Here is a 20421-nt window from a genome sequence, read left to right on the forward strand (position 1 = left end):
AAATGGGGGGGGGGGGGGAATGTCCTAAATTAGTCTTTTGTTCTAGCATGTGCAATTCTCTGCCTGTGAAAAGTGACACTATAGGAAACTTGCAGGAGCACTAAAGCTATATAAAGAGGCAAATAATAAACTCATCTCTTTCTGGCCTCTCACAGCCTCTAACATTTAAGGTGTATTGGACCCCAGACGTCCCAGGGCACATGAGGCCATTACCTTGCTGAAACAAAGGATGCCTGGGTCTGGTCATTGCATTGATGGGAGACTGCCTGGGAACCAAGGGCAGTCCTACCAGCACATGGGTTTCTACTTGCACAATGGGATATTCCCCCTGTCCCTCCAAGAAAAAAATATTCGCCAGGGGTTTGGAGGAACCCCTAGACCAGATTTAGGAAATGTGCAAGGGGAGGAGAGGAGGAAATACTCAGTTGCAAAGCAGAAAACCTTGCGCTGACAGAATGTTCACATAGTTCTTCTTTGGATTCAAACATACATGTATGTCCCTTTAGGCTCCATGATGGAAGAAAGCCTTGTGCATGCTACACTAAGTTGCTGTTGTTTGAGATTGATAATTATTGTGTGAAAAAAATACTTTCTTTGGATTGTATCCAACTAAGTTACACTCAGACTAGACGCTTTGTTTGTTTGTTTGTTTGATTGTTTGATTGATTGATTGATTGATTGATTGATTGATTATGTGTTCATTTATTAAATTTGTATTCCACCCTATACCTGTAGATCTCAGGGCAGATCACATTATATAAAAAAAAGAAAATGCATAATAACAACAAAAACAAAGTCAACCCAATAATCCCCCTTTCCACAACACATTTTAAAAGGGCACTGGATGTCACTCAGCCAAAGACCTGGTTGAAGAGGAACTTTTTGTGTGTCAAAGGTGTGAAGGCGCCTGCCAAACCTCCCTGGGGAGCCACTGCAGTAAAGGCCAATCCTCATGTGGGCCCCTCTGGACCTTTCATGAGAAGGGCCTCAGAAGATGATCTCAGGGTCTAGGAGAGAGGCTAGAATTAATGAACCTAAATTATTCATGAAAATTATTTTCAGTGGTTCTACTCTGAGTAGGACTAACATTGGATACAACCCTTTGGTAATAAGTCTGCTTTTAAATCATCTATCTGCTGTGCTTACTGTTTAGGATTGCCACCAATATTTCTGTATGTGTGTTGCTCAATTTTCTTTGGATTTTTTCTTCCTGACAAAGCTAACTTGATTTATATATTGTACAAGTGTTTTTGTTTTATCAATAACTGTACAAAATCTGTTATATTGGAATGCTAGTCTGCAACTATTAATATTTCCATTTTACTCCAGAAAAGAAAAGAATAAATATTTAGAGCATTTTCGCATTCCAGTCAGCTAGTTATTCAATTAGTAATGGTTTCTTCATTTGTCAGGACACTGCCAAGGTTGCCAAGGAAGGGGAAATTGATCATGTGGTTTAGAAGAGAATAAAGGTCACAAGAAATTCCACAGATATAGGGATACCAATGGGCTCTTCAATAAGCCATAATAATTAGAGGTGTTTCACAGGGAGAACAGATTCTTCAGCGAGAGTATCCCTTTTGGATCAAGGGGGAAATGTGGTTTAAGCAGAATATCTTTTGACAGTATTATTGTTATCCCATGTGAATAATTAACTTGAGATTAGCTAATTTTTAATAATTGTATTTTAAACATTTATTTTCAACTTACTTTCTCACCATCTGGAAGCAGTCTGCTGTCCATCTGTCTTTTTAAATTATGAATATGACCCTGAAATAGGTGCTATAATTAACAGTAATAACTGTTCCATGATGCAGAATAAAAATGTAATATGTTTATTTAATTACTTCTTGATTCTGACCATCCATTGTTCATGTTTTATTGTATCTTTATTGCGCTCTGTCAAGTTTTATTATGTACTTCAAGATTGTTGTTTCTCCTGCTGCTGCGAACGCAAAAAGGCTGCAGAATCTCTTGTTATTGTTGAAAGATTTCTCAGCTTGGTAATGGTTTATGAAACACAGGTTTGCATTTCCTAATCCAAAGAACCGTAGAATATTGATCACAGTCCACTGATCAAATGCAGCCTGGATAATGGTGTACTGGTGACCATTATGTGATGAAAGCTGCTGTTGCACAAGCATTAGCTTATGCGTTTTCAGTTTGGTAATCCATACCTCACAGGACTCCATATTAGAAGCTCTGCTGCCCATGCAAAGCTTGGGGCTCCTGCTATGAACCTGCTTAACTCTTCACAGGGATTTGCTACAGTTTTGAGTCCAGGGGTCTGTCAGCCAATTCTGTGGGGCACCAGAATATTTGGCTGTGGAAGTGGGATGTAGACCCAGATTCACAGGCCAGGCTAGTCAGCACTCCATTTTGGAGGTGGTATTAGTAGAGTCCTGAGATAAGAAAAACTTGCTCCCCATGGGTGAGAAAAATGAGCACAAGTCTAAAGCCCTGCAGCTCTTTCAGAATTAATCAGAACCACTTTTTGCTCCCATGTGAAGGTTTCAAGGCATGTTAGAACTGAAAGAGCACTCATCTGGGCATGCAGGACCTCAGTCACAAAAGCCTCCATATTCATCTTTAAGTTCACAAAAGGAACTCCTCAGCCTGACACCAAACTTGCACTGGTGCATGGGTCTGTTGGGGGCAGATTACTGCACTTTGCCCACGTGTGGAAGAGCAGATGGACAAGTGGGTTTTGGACCCAATGTTGGCTGGATATTCTCTAGAGTTCACTTGTTTGCCAATGCATAGCAATCCCACAAACCAAAAGTCTTTTCAGAAGGCAACTCAACATTTGTTATGCATCAGAGCCATAGAGTCAGTAGTGCCAAAATTGGCAACAAGGGCAGTTAGTTTTCAAGAAAATGAAGTGGAAATTGGGTCGTTTTCAGATCAGCTGAAAATAATATAGAAATCCAAAGGAGCTGAATGGGACTTACTCCCTGATACATGTGCTTTTGAGTCCAGCCTTTTAGTAAAGCATCAATCTATGATATTGTAGATGAGATCATGTAAAACTAAGTATGGTTCAACAGTACAGCTTTAATTTAGCAAGGTAGAGAGTGATTTTCCAAGAAGTAACTGTTGCTCAAGATTCTGTTGTACGTGAGTAACAAATTGCTAATGATTTGTGTAAAACATGCATGGATGAAAACCCATTACTTATTCTACCATCACTTGTTCCGTGTAGTTGATGATTTTATAGCACTAGCAGTCATGCAAACACATTTGTTTTGAGCTGATGGCTGATCATAAATTTTCTCACTGTAAATGTCAGCAGGTTTGTGTATTGCTGCCATTACATCTTGTCTGGAAGCCTGAGCATTATGCAATTATGAGGAGGCAGCAGATGGCATCATTAACAAGAATGCTCTGAATGTTTACCACTTATGTGCATGTGTGAAATTAAAAGTAAGGTGACCTATCTTCACTTTGAAAGCATGATGTCAGTAGTATACAGGTGTTAATGTTGTTTTCCATAAACTGGAATATTCATTCTGGCCTGCAAAGCTGGTTCTTTCTTCATTAACCTTTAGCACAAATCTTATGGGTTGATATCCTGCTGAATGTGATGAGAGCTGTTTGGAAAGGCGAGATAAATATTATTCTTCAAATACTAATACTCAGCAATGCCCCCAAAGTGAGATGCACATTTCTGTTTATATCCCATTGTTGCTATTCAGTTGTGCTGTGATTATTAATTTAAGTATAAAATCTGGATGCTTAATTATATGGCACACCAAGATAGAATTTCAAAACTTATTCTATAGCAGTTCTGAAAGTAGGGAAACATATTTTTGTGTATTTCTTTTGTCTTATGTGCATTCACAGAAAAGACAGTACGCTCATCCACACTGTTGTTTAATGTGAATAGTAAGTTTCCTGTAAGAACCTTTTAATGAGGGTGAAAGAGGAGAGCGCAAAATATGGTCTGAAGCTCAACATCAAAAAAACAAAGATCATGGCCACTGGTCCCATCACCTCCTGGCAAATAGAAGGGGAAGAAATGGAGGTAGTGAGAGATTTTACTTTCTTGGGCTCAATGATCACTGCAGATGGTAACAGCAGCCACAAAATTAAAAGACGCCTGCTTCTTGGGAGAAGGGCAATGACAGGCCTAGACAGCATCTTGAGAAGTAGAGACATTACCTTGCCAACAAAGGTTCGTATAGTTAAAGCCATGGTTTTCCCAGTAGTGATGTATGGAAGTGAGAGCTGGACCATAAAGAAGGCTGATCGCTGAAGAATTGATGCTTTTGAATTATGGTGCTGGAGGAGACTCTTGAGAGTCCCATGGACTGCAAGAAGATCAAACCTCTCCATACTGAAGGAAATCAACCCTGAGTGCTCACTGGAAGGACAGATTGTGAAGCTGAGGCTCCAGTACTTTGGCCACCTCATGAGAAGAGAAGACTCCCTGGAGAAGACCCTGATGTTGGGAAAGATGGAGGGCACAAGGAGAAGGGGACGGCAGAGGACGAGATGGTTGGATAGTGTTTTCGAGGTTACCAGCATGAGTTTGACCAAACTGCGGGAGACAGTGGAGGACAGAGGTGCCTGGCGTTCTCTGGTCCATGGGGTCACGAAGAGTCGGACACGACTAAACGACTAAACAACAACAACAACAAGTTTCCTGTACCTCCATTGATTATCCATGATGTTCTCCTCCAGATCACTGTCATCCCACACTTCCTTCTCCCTCAGTCCAGATTTTCTCATACTAGGAATACTCTGAAAAAGAGAAAGTACAGTAAGAAAATCTGGGTTGAGGGAGGGGAAAGTGTGAGAGGGCAGTGATTTGGAGAACATAATATGGACAACAGAGAAATAATGAAGGTACAGGAAGCTTACTATCCACATAAAACATGACCCCACTATCAGTGGGGTTCTGTGATTTAATCCTACTTTGAAAGTATGGAATTGTAGCTGTGTTAGAGAAATTATAGGCCTGGGGTATTGTAGGCAAGGTATTGTGATAGAACCAGAGGCTGGTCTTGACAAGCCAGGCAGCCTGCTGAGTTTTGGCACATTAAATCTCAGCAAGTGTTTTCTGGGACCCAGCTGCGAGTCTTTTGCAGAGGTGCAGCAGGAGCTTTCCTGGGTTAGACTCAGAACAGAAGCTCTTTCAAAATTAAATGCATATCAAATGGAAATGTCTGACATTTGAAGTCACAATATTAAGGGCTCAGAGCATCAAAGTGTTAGATTAAATTTAAGTATGTAACAACATTAGCTATACTGAAGTAGATTTGAACATACCTTTTGAGGAGCAAAATAGTGTTTTGATTTTTTTTATAACAATAAACATTGAATATTGTATTGGAATGTGTGTGAATTGAATAAAAATTTGTGACCCTGCATGCAAAATCACATTTTAGCAGATTTCTGCATGAAGGTACCAGGCCCCTATCAAAAATAATATTTCATGCAGAGTTTTTAAAGTAAAGGGGGAAAGTTCTTAAAACATGTTTTTAAAACACAGCAGTGTTCTTAAAGCATTGCATGTAATAAGTGTAGTTCTGGGCCTGGGTGCGTCACTGCTGTCTCAGTGAGGAGGTGCACAGGTGTCTGGATGCCTCTTGAGGATCAGCATGGACTTGAATTTGGAGGAGCAACACAGAGTGTTGAGGCTCATCTCTTTTTCAAAAATATATATAAAAAATCACCCTTGGCCACTTTGTAAGTTGAAGGTAAGAGACAGGTAGCCCAAGCCCAGCAGACAGACGGTAGAGAAAGGATCTTTCCCCATTTCTAACCTTAAAAAAACCAACATTTTGTATTGGTTGTCAGATGCTCTGAAAGTAGTGCACAGATAACCTCAATAAGTTTCCAAGAAGGGTTGGAGAAAGGGAAGGGTCCCTTCCTCACAGCCTGAAGGGGATGAATGAGTCTCTTTTTCTTTCTGATGAGTGAAAGAAGGGGGCCTTGTATTCCCACTGCTTACCAGTATGGGGTGTATGGGGTGTTAGGGGAGGGTAGTATCTCTAGTGGGAGACACCTTGTACTCCTTCTGGGACAGTTTGTCTACCTTTGGTCCCCAGCCTGCACTCCGCTCTCACCTGTGGTTCCTAGAAGCTGTTAGCATGTGAAAGCAGCCTCACCCTGAAGGGAAACAGCTTCAACTGGCTGGCTAAACCAGGTGAGGGTAGCCAATGGGTCTCAAATCCTCTGTGAGTTAGGGACACTCCCTGCATGTGAAGACAGCCTCTGGCAGATTGAGCGGACAAGACCAACAGTGGGTCTAGAAGGCTGTTTCTGCACATGCAGAAACATATTGCTCTGCTTTCCTTTGGAGAACATCACTGGGGCCAAAAGAAGGGTCTTGTCATCTGGGCAGTCCAGGACTTTCATATGCACTGCCCAGTCTTGCACCCCAGGGAGGTCACTTCAGTGTTGTTAATGCAGCAGCTTGACTTCACCCCCAGAGGTGCGGTCGATTGTCTTTAAAGACGGGTGGATGTCGTCAAGAAGTGGTGATGCCTCTTTTGCTGCCATTGGCTTAGCTGCTCTTACATCAAAGTGTGACTGAGCAGGCAAGTGCTTCTTCAAGGTAGTAGAAGCTTCAGAAGGCAGGGTATAAATAAAAATAAAGAGTAAAGAGGTGTGGAGGATACAGCAGACCAAGAGAACAGGAATGGAGATATTGAGGAGATCAAGGGCCCAAAGAAAGAAATGGCAGAGGAAACAGACATGAGATGAGTCTCCTCCTGTTGAGAAAGGCAGGGCAAAATTCTCAGATGAGTAAGAGTAATAAAAATGCTAGGAGGCTGACAGAAGTGGGGTAGATTAGAGGAATTAGAATGAACAACAAAATGGAAAGTGGAAGAAACTGTAGATGGGCAGTTATCAATGGAGGGTTGAAAAAAGTGAAAAGAAGTGTTGTATGTAGGATAGGCAATTTTTGTTTTTGTCTGAGGTATAGCAATACAATTCTGCTTCCCAGTATGACAATCCAGAGGGAGTGTAAAGTGACTCAATCGGGGTTTCCATGGTTACTGCATAGCTTGCTAACTGACCTCCTGCTGCCATCTTGAAGCCAACTGGCCTGAAACAACACAGACTTGAAAAGGGTTCCTGCTATATTCCATCACCTATTCATTTATTGGATGTGTGTATGCATCAGTACTGTCTTGGGGAAGCCATGTTCCATATAGTAGGATACTCAGAGACAACACACTCAGAGTGACTACATTAGTAGTGATCCATTCTTGTACATCAGACTAACTTGCAGCCAGCAATTGTGTCAACAGTCCATTGTATCACAGAGTCTGAACAAGGGGAATACAACAGTTTTTGTTGATTTATTCTTTCTTGCACCTCTAATATGTTTTTCTTTTAAAAGAGAATGAAATAGAAGATACCTTAACAGCATTTTTCAGGCAGATTCACTGTTGTAGAAGCTCAGAATGGGTGTTATAGAACTGGAATTAGCAGGTGGTTGGTTATTTGTATGGCAAGCAGTTCTACATTAAATGCCTTACAAAAAGTTTTTTTTTAAAAGGTATTTAAGCCACAAATAAATATTTATAGTTTGATAGCAATGTATGTACACTGATCATGGATTTGGCTTCATAAATGTATGACCAGACATTTTGAATTGCAGAGGAAATTCTCAGATTTGTAAGTGGATATTTAAACGGAGGCTGGATGGGATGAAATACACAAGATTTAACTTGAGTCAATAGTGTGCCTCTTCCCTAAAGTCCTGTGTATGCATTTTAAGTGGAGGTAAATTGTTACTTAAAATCAATGGAGTTGACTTGCCTCATGCAAAACCGACCCTTGAATTTCACACCAGAAATGTCCCCCTTGCCAGCAACTGCCAGAGAAATAACAGGAGGGCACTCTGCCCTCCCATGTGGAAACAATGTGACAGGCGGCCACAGTAGGAATGGCTAAGCTAAACACAAGGCCTAGTGCTTGTATTCACAGGTAATAAATCTTGCTCTGTTGCATATTAGTTAATGATTACTTGTTCAGGGCTCACAGAATTGGGATAGCCTTCAAAGGAAGGAAAATGGAAAAAATACATCTTGCTTATCTTTCCCCTTCTCTTGAATCCTTCTACCATTGTGCCATACAGTATAAAAATTACTTAAAATACATACAAAATACTCAATAGTGCTTTATTGACATGTGACATGGGCATCTAGTTGGCCACTGTAAGAACACAATCCAACAGGGCAAAATTCTTGATCCTGTGCATACTTATGTAGGAGTAAATCCCATTGAATGGAACAGGCATTAGATTGCTATGCTAGCTACAGTAGTACATGCCATTTGTGAAGAATAAAGCAGACTTGCAGTCATTTTTCTTCAGATGGCCTGAAGCAGATTAAGGAAGTAAACCCCCATACCAACCATTTATTAATATACTTTTCACCCACTTTTCAAACAATTTGTATCCCAAAGTGACTCGGATCAATTAAAAAAAGAGAAGGGGGTAAGTGCTGCCATAAGACTTACTGTCATGGCCCTCCAGCTTCCCAGCACCACAAGGGAGTTCCTGGCCAACTGAGAGAGTACACAGCTCTGCTAACCCTTACCCTTAGACAAAGCTGGCCCTCCAGCTGTTTTGGGACTACAACTCCCGTCATCCCTAGCTAACAGGACCAGTGGTCAGGGAAGATGGGAACAGTAGTCCCAAAACAGCTGGAGGGCCAAGTTTGGCCATGCCTGCCCTTAGACCTTTCTGCTGTCTCCAGGTAAGCAGTTATTTACTGCAGTGCTGCTTTTTCCCAATTAGCCTAAAATGTTTCATGAGTTTCCCTAAGAACAACTCAAAAGTAGCATGTAAGAGCTTTTAGACTAGGGTTTTAAGAAGCCAAAAATTTACTTCAAAGATATAAAAAGAAGGTAGTTCTTAGGAAGAAGGTTTAAACCCAATAAAAGTTATATGCACACAAAGGAATCTCCCCAACTTTGAGCAAAAGAACAAAATCCATCCATTTTCTCTATCTAGACACAGTAAGCTTAGTAAGGATTGCCATTCATAAACTTAGTACCAAAGCAAGACACTGGCAGATGTAGTCTGTGACTCATATGCCCCACAATCAAGGTTCAATCAGGTTCTTGGGTATTAATTCCCAACTGCATACAGACTGTGCGTGACACATGCATCTTCAGTGGGTTTTCCAGCTCCCACTTTGAACCCAGACAAATCGGTTTGGCAAGCCACCCCATAACCCTCAAACAAACCTATACCCCAGGTTTCTATTTTTATGACATAGTACAGTCTAATAAGGTGAAGTCCATCCTCTTCACACTTACAAACTAAAAAGACAAGACATGCAAGGGAAGGGAAGTAACAGGAAAAGACAGAGAAGGGCAAGCAGTTTTTCAAGTTCAGAACGAAGTTGTAATTTAGAAGCAGGTGTTTTTATCTAATGGGGTTAGGTTGATTTTCCTTTCCTGGTGTTCTTGATGGCTCTTGTCCACCCTATTACATTTTGTAGCATTTCAACTTAAGATCTCATAGTCTTTTCCTTATTTCAGCATTTGTAGGCAGTCCAGCAGTCCTGTCACTGACCCCTTCTTCGGATACCCTACAGTTAATCCCAGCAGCTCTGTCCCATTATATCATCTACCTAGAAGGGTGGGGTGGTAGCAGAGGCCTCTTTTTAAGGCCCCCTGTACCTCCTTGATGGCTGATAAAAAAGCAGCATTGGAGTCAAGAGACTGTAGCCCCTCAAGCCTTTGCCCTTCTCTTTCTCTCCCCAGAAAACCACTCTCCTTCCTCTGTTCCTACCTCTGAGCTCCATGAGCTCTTCTTTAAGAGCAACAGCTGCTCCAGGCCGGCCCTGCCATGCTCTAGGCTGGGCCTGCTGAGTAGCAGCAGCTCTGGCTCCTGTAGAGGGTGGATTGGTGTCTCTTTAACGGGGCAGATATTCAGTGCATGTCTACATAACCAATCACTAATGTTCATAGAATCATAGAGTTGGAAGAGACCACAAGGGCCATCGAGTCCAACCCCCTGCCAAGCAGGAAAACTATCAACACACACACACAAATTTATGAGAATTGTATTTCATATGAGTGCTAAGAATTTTGTTAAAGATCTCTTCCCATTCTACAACAATCTCCGAGTTCCCATGGAAGAAGGAAGAATTAAATTAGTATGTCTCCAGTACTGCTGCACCTGAAATACATCTTTTGAAATTACTAGGTATGTAATCATTAAAGAGGGACGCAGGTGGCGCTGTGGGTTAAAGCCTCAGCGCTTAGGACTTGCCAGTCAAAAGGTCGGCGGTTCGAATCCCTGCGGCGGGGTGCGCTCCCGATGCTCGGTCCCAGCGCCTGCCAACCTAGCAGTTCGAAAGCACCTCCGGGTGCAAGTAGATAAATAGGGACCGCTTACCAGCGGGAAGGTAAACGGCGTTTCCGTGTGCAGCTCTGGCTCGCCAGAGAAGCGATGTCACGCTGGCCACGTGACCCGGAAGTGTCTCTGGACAGCGCTGGCCCCTGGCCTCTTGAGTGAGATGGGCGCACAACCCCAGAGTCTGGCAAGACTGGCCCGTACGGGCAGGGGTACCTTTACCTTTACCTTAATCATTAAAGAATGTTGTAGAACATATAAAGGAATATTTTAGGGACACCACTTGACTGATACTAGTCGCTGACATTGGCCACTGGATGTCATGATTGCACTGCAAAAGTATTATCAGAGGAAAAACATGCATCTGGAGTTTTTTAAAAAAAATTCTTAAAAAGAACACACATTTAAATTATTAACACTTTTATCTTTAGGAATATGTTTCCTTTATTTGGATTCTGTACTGGAATTTTGTTGCTTTTCAGGCCAGCAAAGTGAGTCAGCAGCTAAACCTGTTCACAGAATCCAATTTTTAACTCTGCTTAAAACTTTAGAGAAGCTCCAAGCACTAGCATCGTTGTGAGCAACAGCAGTGTCACACCTAGGATCACAAAATGATAGAATTGTAGAGTTGGAAGAGTATAATCCCCTGCAATGCAGGAATCTCAATTAGATCATACAAGACAGATCATAAGACAGACCTCTGGTTAAATATCTCCAAGGAAGGAGAGTCCACTGCAGATGTAGCTGTCGAACAGCTCTTCCTGTCAGAAAGTTCTTCCTAATGTTTAGTTTGAATCTCATTTCTTGTAACTTGAATCCATTGGTTTGGATCCTGGCTTCCAGAGCAGGAGAAAACAAGCTTGCTCCTTCATCCATGTGACAGCCCTTTAGATATTTGAAGATGGCTATCATATCTCCTCTCAGACCCCTCTTTTCCAGGCTAAACATACCCAGTTTGCTCAATTGTTCCTCATAAGGCTTGGTTTCCAGACCCTGGATCATCTTCGTCACCCTCCTCTGCACACATTCCAGCTTGTCATTATCCTTCTTAAATTGTGCCCAGAACTAGGCACAGTGTTCTAGGTATGGTTTGAAACTGCTTGAAAGATCAAGGCTTTTACTTCCCTTGATGTGGACACTTGACATTTGCTGATGAAGCCTAGAATAGCTTTAGCTTATTTGCTGCTGCATCACATTCGTGGTCTACTAAGATCCCTAAATCCTTTATTAGTGTACTACTGTGTGCTGGTTCTTCCTGCCTAAGTGTAGAACCTTACATTTGTCCCTATTAAAATTCATTTTGTTAGTTTGGGCTCAGTTCTCCAAAGCTGTTTTAATTTGGTATTTATGGTCAGCTGTCTTTCACAACAATGGCTCATCATTTTCAATAAATTTTCTGTTCTTATAGGAATGAAATTAACTATATCACAAATTGTTTAGTCACGATCTGTGGTGGCAGCTCCATAGAAGTACAGTGTATGCCATTCCTTCAAATTTTGGAATATCTGCGTATGGTTGAGACTGTTTCCTTAGTAATGCTGTTAGAAATCATTTAAAGAGTTCTCATCATTTTGTCATCACTTCTTTTTTGTTAACTCCTCTTGCAGGTAAAGTATGCATTGAACCACTTTAATCGGAAGTTGTCCTTGGAGCCTAAAGTGTCGGTGAATGCTAGAATTGTAGTAGTTGGGGCATCAAATGTTGGAATCTCATTCCTAGAAACATTGACTTTTTGGTAAGTATTTAATGTGTGTAGCTTCTTATAATTAGGGAAACCCTGTATGCTTTAATATTTCTCTGGTTTTTTTCTACATTTGAGTTTCTTCAGCTTTTCTAACTTACTTATGCTACTGTGACCCAAAGCTCTGTGTGCGCACTGTGTGTCTTTTCCCCTTCCACCTTCACTCCCATGTTGGGGATGTCTCAGGCTGGCCCTAATGTGTATACAACAAATAAGATTGCTGTAGGTACCTAGGTGTTTCCTGCAGCAAGCACTTACAGGGTAGGCAACATACCCCTTACAGCAAAACATTAGAAATGGGAATATTCACTTAATCCCACTCATTGCTTGCAGGGGGCTTCCTTCCTTCTTCCTTTGCAGAATTTATGCCCTGGGAATGCAGAGGTGAGGAGAAGAGGAAGTTGCCAGCTAGAGAAGGAGGGATGTATGATGACTGTAACAGTTTCCTCCCAGCCAGAATAGATCTGCTTAGTGCATATTGCCATTCTCAAATTAACCTTCCTACCTTTCCCCTCTACTTCCCTTCCCTTTCATGCATAGTCTTTTAAACTGGTTGCTTAAGGAAAGGTCCTGGGTCTTACTTTGACTTGCACAAAGCAAATACTGTAGGTGATTTAGAAATAAATGTGCATGTCTATTTACGTGCAGAACGGAGGCTCAGCCATGCTGGGTATTGTAGACATGCCTGTGTGGTTATTTTAAGAAGCACATACATTTTCCCCTCCAGATGGGTGGGGTATTAATAATAATAATAATTTTTAAAAATGTTTGTGATGGGAAAGTAGTGTAACAGCAGTATACCCATGGCAAGCAGGTTTGCCTCATAGTGTGGACAGTTATGCATGGGGGTTCAGATGTAAAGTGAGTCTCTTGTTCTAAGGGTACCTCACAATGTGTTTATTTTAAAGTATTTTAGCCAACATTTCTAGTTTTTGCACTCAAGGTGGTCTACAGCATAAGAGTTTAAGGCTGAATCCTATGTATGCTTGCTTGAACTCAGTATAATTTACTTTTGATTAAACACAAATAACATTGCAAAACAAATAATTAAAACAATACTTGAAACCATTGTTGTTCATGCTCTCATAACTTCCAAATGAGACTACAGTGGTACCTCGGGTTAAGTACTTAATTCGTTCCGGAGGTCCGTTCTTAACCTGAAACTGTTCTTAACCTGAAGCACCACTTTAGCTAATGGGGCCTCCTGCTGCCGCCACGCAATTTCTGTTCTCATCCTGAAGCAAAGTTCTTAACCCAAGGTAATTTTCTGGGTTAGCGGAGTCTGTACCCTGAAGCATATGTAACCTGAAGCGTATGTAACCCGAGGTACCAATGTACTGCAATGAGTCTGCCTTTGATGACTTTGTCCAAAAACGGTCATACAGATGGGTCATACAGAATACATCTCACCAGTTCTTAATTAAACTACTGCCTATCATTTCCAAGCACAATTCAAACTTTTGTTGCTTAGCTTTGAAACCTACACAGTTTGGGAACTAGGGTATTTGAAGGAATGCCTACAGCTACTGAAAATAAAACTGTAGGAGCCTTCAGCAAAAGTATCTCTGTGTTTTTCCTTTTTGTATACATAATTTTAGGTGAGCTTTTCATTCAGACAATTTCCCGTGGTTTGGCCTGCAAACATGCCAAATATGCACTCTTTAAGTCCTTCCAGAACCGAGCCACCATTATTTCTACTACCACTAGCATATATCCTACAACAAACAAGCATATGTTCCTCTACAAACACATTTAATAATATTTAATAATGCTAATTGTGGAGTTTTCATGGTGGCTTCACCTATTATTTTGTTTATTTTTTGAAATATGGTGTCTCCGAATTTTGTAAATAAAATCAAACCTCTAAAAATAAACAAATAAAAAACACAACAGCAGCAAAGAAGTATCATGCCATTTAAACAGACCTGGAAAAATGAAATCAATTTTCCTTCTTTAGTCCTTTTGTGGGACAAATTAGATGTGACAAAGGCAGTAATTGCAGACCTGCTCACACTGACACACACCAGAGCAAGACCTGAGCCAAGAAGGTGAACAAACTGGACAGGACAATGTTCTGGGATTTTAAAACTGGCCACCATTTTATTGATTCCAGATATAGGTTGGATTTGGCTTAGGCATTGGGTATATATCCCTCACAGACCCGCTGGTGGAGGGCTATCGCATGATAGCCTCAAGCCCAGGACTAATGGGTCATCTGCAAGCTGGAGGTCAACACGTATGACCCCCCCCAAGCCACTAAAGGAAGCTCTCTAGCACATGGACCACATGCCTTGGCTTTCGGACAGAGACGTCCTAGTAGATCCCTCTAACAGTGTAGCATGTTATCGCACAGTTCTGAGGTGAGAGTGATGCACCACTGCAACACACACACGTTGTTAGACTAGAAGGATTCCACCTTATCCACCAAAGTTGTGACTGCTGCTGTCAAACATGCCAAATGCCAATCTGTTTGGAGGAAAATTTATTCCTGGTTCTGAAAAGGGCAACCATTACTGAACCACAGCAAAGTCAATGAATGCAGTGCCCTAGAAGGAAAATGTTAGCACACACAAACCCACAGCATCATTGAATATGTGGCAGGTAGGGAGGGTTGTTTTTCGGCCAACTGCAGTCTCTGGGATTGGGTGCAGCCAGCTTTTATCAGGTCCCAAGCCCTGCTCACCTGACATGGCCAGATTGGCCAGAATTCAAATGAACAGGTGGCGGGAAAGCCTGCCAATCTCCAGCAGCTGGCTTAGGAATTCCCCAAGGGCTGACCACCTAGCCCTGGCATTGCTCCCTGGGGCAGGACTTTGGCACGACAGGCCACAACAACCACCCAGTGTGTGATGAGGGAAGTTGCTGTTACGATATTGAAGCAATGCTGCTGCAAAGTCCTAGCTTGAAGAATAAACATGATGGGAATGTTGGGACTGCTGTGGGAACAGAGGGGCAGTCATTTCACAGTGCGAAGCACCGGAATTACCTCAGAGTGTAATATGAGCTGTACAGGAAGTACAGGGGGTTTTAGTCACAACACTGCTGGAGTATGGACAGAGTAGTCATGTTTTTTGTAACACTGCAAAGACAGAAATAAAAGCATGTAAATACGTTTCTGTCTATCTCTTCCCCTTCTCACGTTTGAGAAGAATCGCCGATCGAGACCTTGCCTGCGCTTGCTGGGGAATGCAGCCAGGGAGGTCAACAGGGAATCAAGCCGGGTGCCCGGGACTGCTGCCAGCTTCTCATGAGAAGGGCTTGAATTTCCCAACAGTTGCATCTATCCTATCTTCCACCTTACCTCTCTGTACCTTGTTGCTCCAGAGGTTTTTCTCTCAGCCCAGCTCACTTCCAACTTGCTATGAGAAAAGTGGAAAAATAAAGAAAAATGAGAAAATGGAAAGCTATTGTGGTATAGTGGTTAGTGTGTCTGACTGGGACCTGGGAGACAAAGGTTCAAATCATCACTCAGCCATGAAGCTCACCAGTTGTGGGAATTAAATGAGGAAAGGGAGACCCATGTATGCCTCCTTGAACTCCAGGGAGAAAAAGGTGGGATATAAATGCAATAAATGAAATAAAGATAAAAGTGCTAACACTAGAGCAACTGAACATAAGGAGGTTTATTTCCCTTTAAAAATTAGTCAACCTGCCTTAGATGTAAGCAAACATGTTAAGAACAAACTTAGAATCATAGAATTGCAGAGTTGGGTCATCTTGTCCACCCAGCAACCTCCAAGGAAGGAGAGCCCACCACCTCCCAAGGGAGTCCATTCCACTGTTGAACAGCTCTTGCTGTCAGAAAGTTTTTCCTGATGTTTATTTAGAATCCACTGGTTTGAGTCCTACCCTCTAGAGCAGGAGAAAACAAGCTTTGTTCCATCTTCCACATGACAGCCCTTGAGATATTTGAAGATGGCTATCCTATCTCCTCTGAGTCTCCTCTTTCTCAGGCTAGACATACCCAACTCCCCCAACCGTTCCTCATAAGATTGTTTTCCAGACCCTTTATTATCTTGGTCTCCCTTCTCCATAGCAAATGTACCCTCCAGATGTTGATGTGCTCCAACTCTCAGTATCCCTGAACAATGACCACCCCCTTGGCTACCCCTGCTCTATGCCATACAATTTAGGCCTTTTAAACTCCACCTTCCCCTTTCCCACACCTTGGTTCATTTAAACCAGGGTAGATAACTTTTTGTTGTCCTTATGTTGGATTCCAACTGACATCAGCGACATCCAGCATGACCCAGTGATGAAGGATGCTGGGAGCTGTGGTGCAATGTAGTACAATGGCTACCACAGGGTAGCCAATCCTATTTTAAATAATATGCATTCCCTCCTGTATTATAATTCTGCTATCCATTTCCATGTCCTTTGATAGACAATATTCGTTATGACCAGTCCCAGAGTAGGAATTCCTTGTGAGATTGTAGCACCACATGTACACTATTAAGCTCTGGAATCAGGGTGAAAAGTTTGCGTTTTGTGGGTTTTTGTTTTTGTTTTAATCTATTCCCTTTCTTTCCTAGCTCACTGTCCCCTTGATTGTTCGCCTTTTTGAAAGATTATTTTAAAGACTGCAGCCTGCTGCCAGAGATAGGTTTTTTGTGTGTGTAGATTTTCATATGTATTTTTGCTAAAGGTCAGTGTAAAGCTACTAAAAATACCAAACAGTATTAAAATACCAAATCAGAGCTGTCCAATTATGAATAAAATCAGTACAAAAGCAGTTTCTCAAAATATATCAAGGAAGGAGAAGCTAAGTCATGTATATCCTCTGTATATTTGTGGCTGAAGCTGTACAACACCATTCAGGAAGGCCAAGAGATTGATTTTTTTTAAAATAGTTTTTCAGTTTAAAGTTTTATGGTCAGTTACCAATAACCAACATAATCTTCCTGATTTCTGATTCTTCTGGTTATTTTTGCCATTTTGGCATAATCCATCAACTTAATCTGCCATTTTTCTCTGGTAGGGAAGATTGAATTATTTTTGGATTATTATATAGTTCATTTTTTCTTTTAATATTTTGCCTATATTTAACTATATTACGAGCCTTATTGTATATATATGATATATTACGTATAAGGTGTGTTTGCGTGAAAGCACAAACACTCAAAGTGTGTCTGGGGGCAGGAGTGCGCATGGAAGCCCCACTCCTAATGCCCTCATATGCATGCTGCTCCCCTTCCTTCTCCAATCATCTCCATGTTGTGTGGGGTAGGTCTGCAAAAGGCTTCTGTTCACAGAAGTAGAACACCTCACATGATCAGGGACCCTAATTTATCAGCATCCCGGATCACATGAAGGGTTCTGTTTGTGTTCAAGTGAAAGCAAGTAGAAGGCCACTGCATAATTTATACAAGGTCATCCCTGCAGTTATGCTGGTCAGCAGGAGCAGTACAAAAGGCACAACTCTTTTGCAAAACAACAACAATGAGCTAGTGAATATCTCTTTTTCGTTGCATGTCCTGTTTTGGTTCTAACATGAGTTTGGGAGCTACTATGTGAAAAACCTTTAAAATCAATCAAGCATAGAAATCTAGCTTCCCTACATCCTAGTCCAGCAAATTCCCTAGAATGACTATTTTGACTCAGAATTGTTGTTGTTGTTGTTTAGTCGTGTCCGACTCTTCGTGACCCCATGGACCAGAGCACGCCAGGCACTTCTGTCTTCAACTGCCTTCCGCAGTTTGGTCAAATTCATGCTGGTAGCTTCGAGGACACTATCCAACCATCTCGTCCTCTGTCGTCCCCTTCTCCTTGGGCCCTCCATCTTTCCCAGCATCAGGGTCTTTTCCAGGGAGTCTTCTCTTCTCACGAGGTGGCCAAAGTATTGGAGCCTCAGCTTCACAATCTGTCCTTCCAGTGAGCACTCAGGGCTGATTTCCTTAAGAATGGATACGTTTGATCTTCTTGCAGTCCATGGGACTCTCAAGAGTCTCCTCCAGCACCATAATTCAAAAGCATCAATTATTCGGCGATCAGCCTTCTTTATGGTCCAGCTCTCACTTCTATACATCACTACTGGGAAAACCATGGCTTTAACTACACGAACCTTTGTTGGTAAGGTGATGTCTCTGCTTTTAATGATCCTGTCTAGGTTTGCCATCGCCTTTTTCCCAAGGAGCAGGCGTCTTTTAATTTCGTTACTGCTGTCACCATCTGCAGTGATCATGGAGCCCAAGAAAGTAAAATCTCTCACTACCTCCATTTCTTCCCCTTCTATTTGCCAGGAGGTGATGGGCCCAGTGGCCATGATCTTCGTTTTTTTGATGTTGAGCTTCAGACCATATTTTGCGCTCTCCTCTTTCATCCTCATTAAAAGCTTCTTTAGTTCCTCCTCACTTTCTGCCATCAAGGTTGTGTCATCTGCATATCTGAGGTTGTTGATATTTCTTCCGGCAATCTTAATTCCGGCTTGGGATTCATCCAGCCCAGCCTTTTGCATGATGAATTCTGCATATAAGTTAAATAAGCAGGGAGGCAATATACAGCCTAGCCGTACTTCTTTCCCAATTTTGAACCAATCAGTTGTTCCATATCCAGTTCTAACTGTAGCTTCTTGTCCCACATAGAGATTTCTCAGGAGACAGATGAGGTGATCAGGCACTCCCATTTCTTTAAGAACTTGCCATAGTTTGTTGTGGTTGACACAGTCAAAGGCTTTTGCATAGTCAATGAAGCAGAAGTAGATGTCTTTCTGGAACTCTCTAGCTTTCTCCATAATCCAGCGCATGTTTGCAATTTGGTCTCTGGTTCCTCTGCCCCTTTGAAATCCAGCTTGCACTTCTGGGAGTTCTCGGTCCACATACTGCTTGAGCCTTCCTTGTAGAATTTTAAGCATAACCTTGCTAACATGTGAAATGAGTGCAATTGTGCGGTAGTTGGAGCATTCTTTGGCACTGCCCTTCTTTGGGATTGGAATGTAGACTGATCTTCTCCAATCCTCTGGCCACTGCTGAGTTTTCCAAATTTGCTGGCATATTGACTGTAGCACCTTAACAGCATCATCGTTTAAAATTTTAAATAGTTCAACTGGAATACCATCACTTCCACTGGCCTTGTTATTAGCAGTGCTTTCTAAGGCCCATTTGACTTCACTCTCCAGGATGTCTGGCTCAAGGTCAGCAACCACACTACCTGGAATATACAAGACATCCAGTTCTTTCTAGTATAGTTCCTCTATGTATTCTTGCCACCTCTTCTTGATGTCTTCTGCTTCTGTTGGGTCCTTTCCAGTTTTGTCTTTTATTATGGTAATCTTTGTACGAAATGTTCCTTTCATATCTCCAATTTTCTTGAACAGATCTCTGGTTTTTCCCATTCTATTGTTTATTTCTTTGCATTGCTCATTTAAGAAGGCCTTCTTGTCTCTCCTTGCTATTTTTTGGAAATCTGCATTCAATTTCCTGTATCTTTCACTCTTTTGTTGACTATGAGGGCCACTCCATTTATTTTACGGGATTCTTGCCCACAGTAGTAGATGTGATGGTCATCCAAACTGAATTCGCCCATTCCCGTCCATTTTAGTTCACTGATGCCCAGGATGTCAATATTTATTCTTTCCACCTCATTTTTGACCACATCCAACTTACCAAGGTTCATGGTTCTTACATTCCAGGTTCCTATGCAATATTTTTCTTTACAGCATTGGACTTTCCTTTCGCTTCCAGGCATATCCGCAACTGAGCGTCCTTTCGGCTTTGGCCCCTCCGCTTCATCAGCTCTGAATCTACTTGTACTTGTCCTCTGCTCTTCCTCAGTAGCATGTTGGACGCCTTCCGACCTGAGGGGCTCATCTTCCAGCGTCATAGCTTTTATATGTCTGTTGTCTTTGTCCATGGAGTTTTCTTGGCAGGGATACTGGAGTGGGTTGCCGGTTCCTGCTCCAGGTGGATCACGTTTGGTCAAAACTCTCCACTATGACCTGTCCATCTTGGGTGGCCCTGCACGGCATAGCTCATAGCTTCTCTGAGTTATTCAAGCCCCTTCACCACAGCAAGGCAGTGATCCATGAAGGGGGACTCAGTATTATTATTGTTAATTACCTACCCTTCACCCTAAGGTCCCAGAGCAGGTAACAACATTAAAACATTAAAACACAATATTAAAAACAGTTTAAAAGAACTTAGAATCACAAAAACTGTTGGTTTTAATCTTGTATTTTTCGGTAAAAGATAAAATACTAGATATAATACAAAGGAGAATTACCTGGATGCCTAGATCCAGGTTTGGGGGCAAGTACTCTTTGGTGAGAGAGCTCCAGCAGAAACTTAAAATCACAAAATATGCAGTAAACAAAGCATAGAAATATACCCTGTTAGACCTTAAAAATATCCCCTTCTAA

General features: G+C 41.8%; 1 protein-coding gene and 1 long non-coding RNA gene across 3 annotated transcripts in view; both read left to right on the forward strand.

Moving 5' to 3' along the window:
* CFAP61 (cilia and flagella associated protein 61) overlaps positions 1-20421 on the forward strand; it is a 136638-nt gene that overhangs the window by 60010 nt on the left and 56207 nt on the right. For both annotated transcript variants that reach the window (XM_083748569.1, XM_083748568.1), the window contains exon 18: positions 11935-12062. In XM_083748569.1, coding sequence (XP_083604695.1) covers positions 11935-12062 — 128 coding nt within the window. The remainder of the gene's footprint in view (positions 1-11934; positions 12063-20421) is intronic.
* LOC310849001 lies at positions 9886-11562 on the forward strand. Its single transcript, XR_014566725.1, has 3 exons — positions 9886-9931; positions 9997-10204; positions 10580-11562. It is a non-coding gene; the product is annotated as an uncharacterized lncRNA (long non-coding RNA).

The sequence above is a fragment of the Podarcis gaigeae genome (assembly GCF_964106915.1).
Source record: "Podarcis gaigeae genome assembly, chromosome: 7".
NCBI classification, from domain to species: domain Eukaryota; kingdom Metazoa; phylum Chordata; class Lepidosauria; order Squamata; family Lacertidae; genus Podarcis; species Podarcis gaigeae.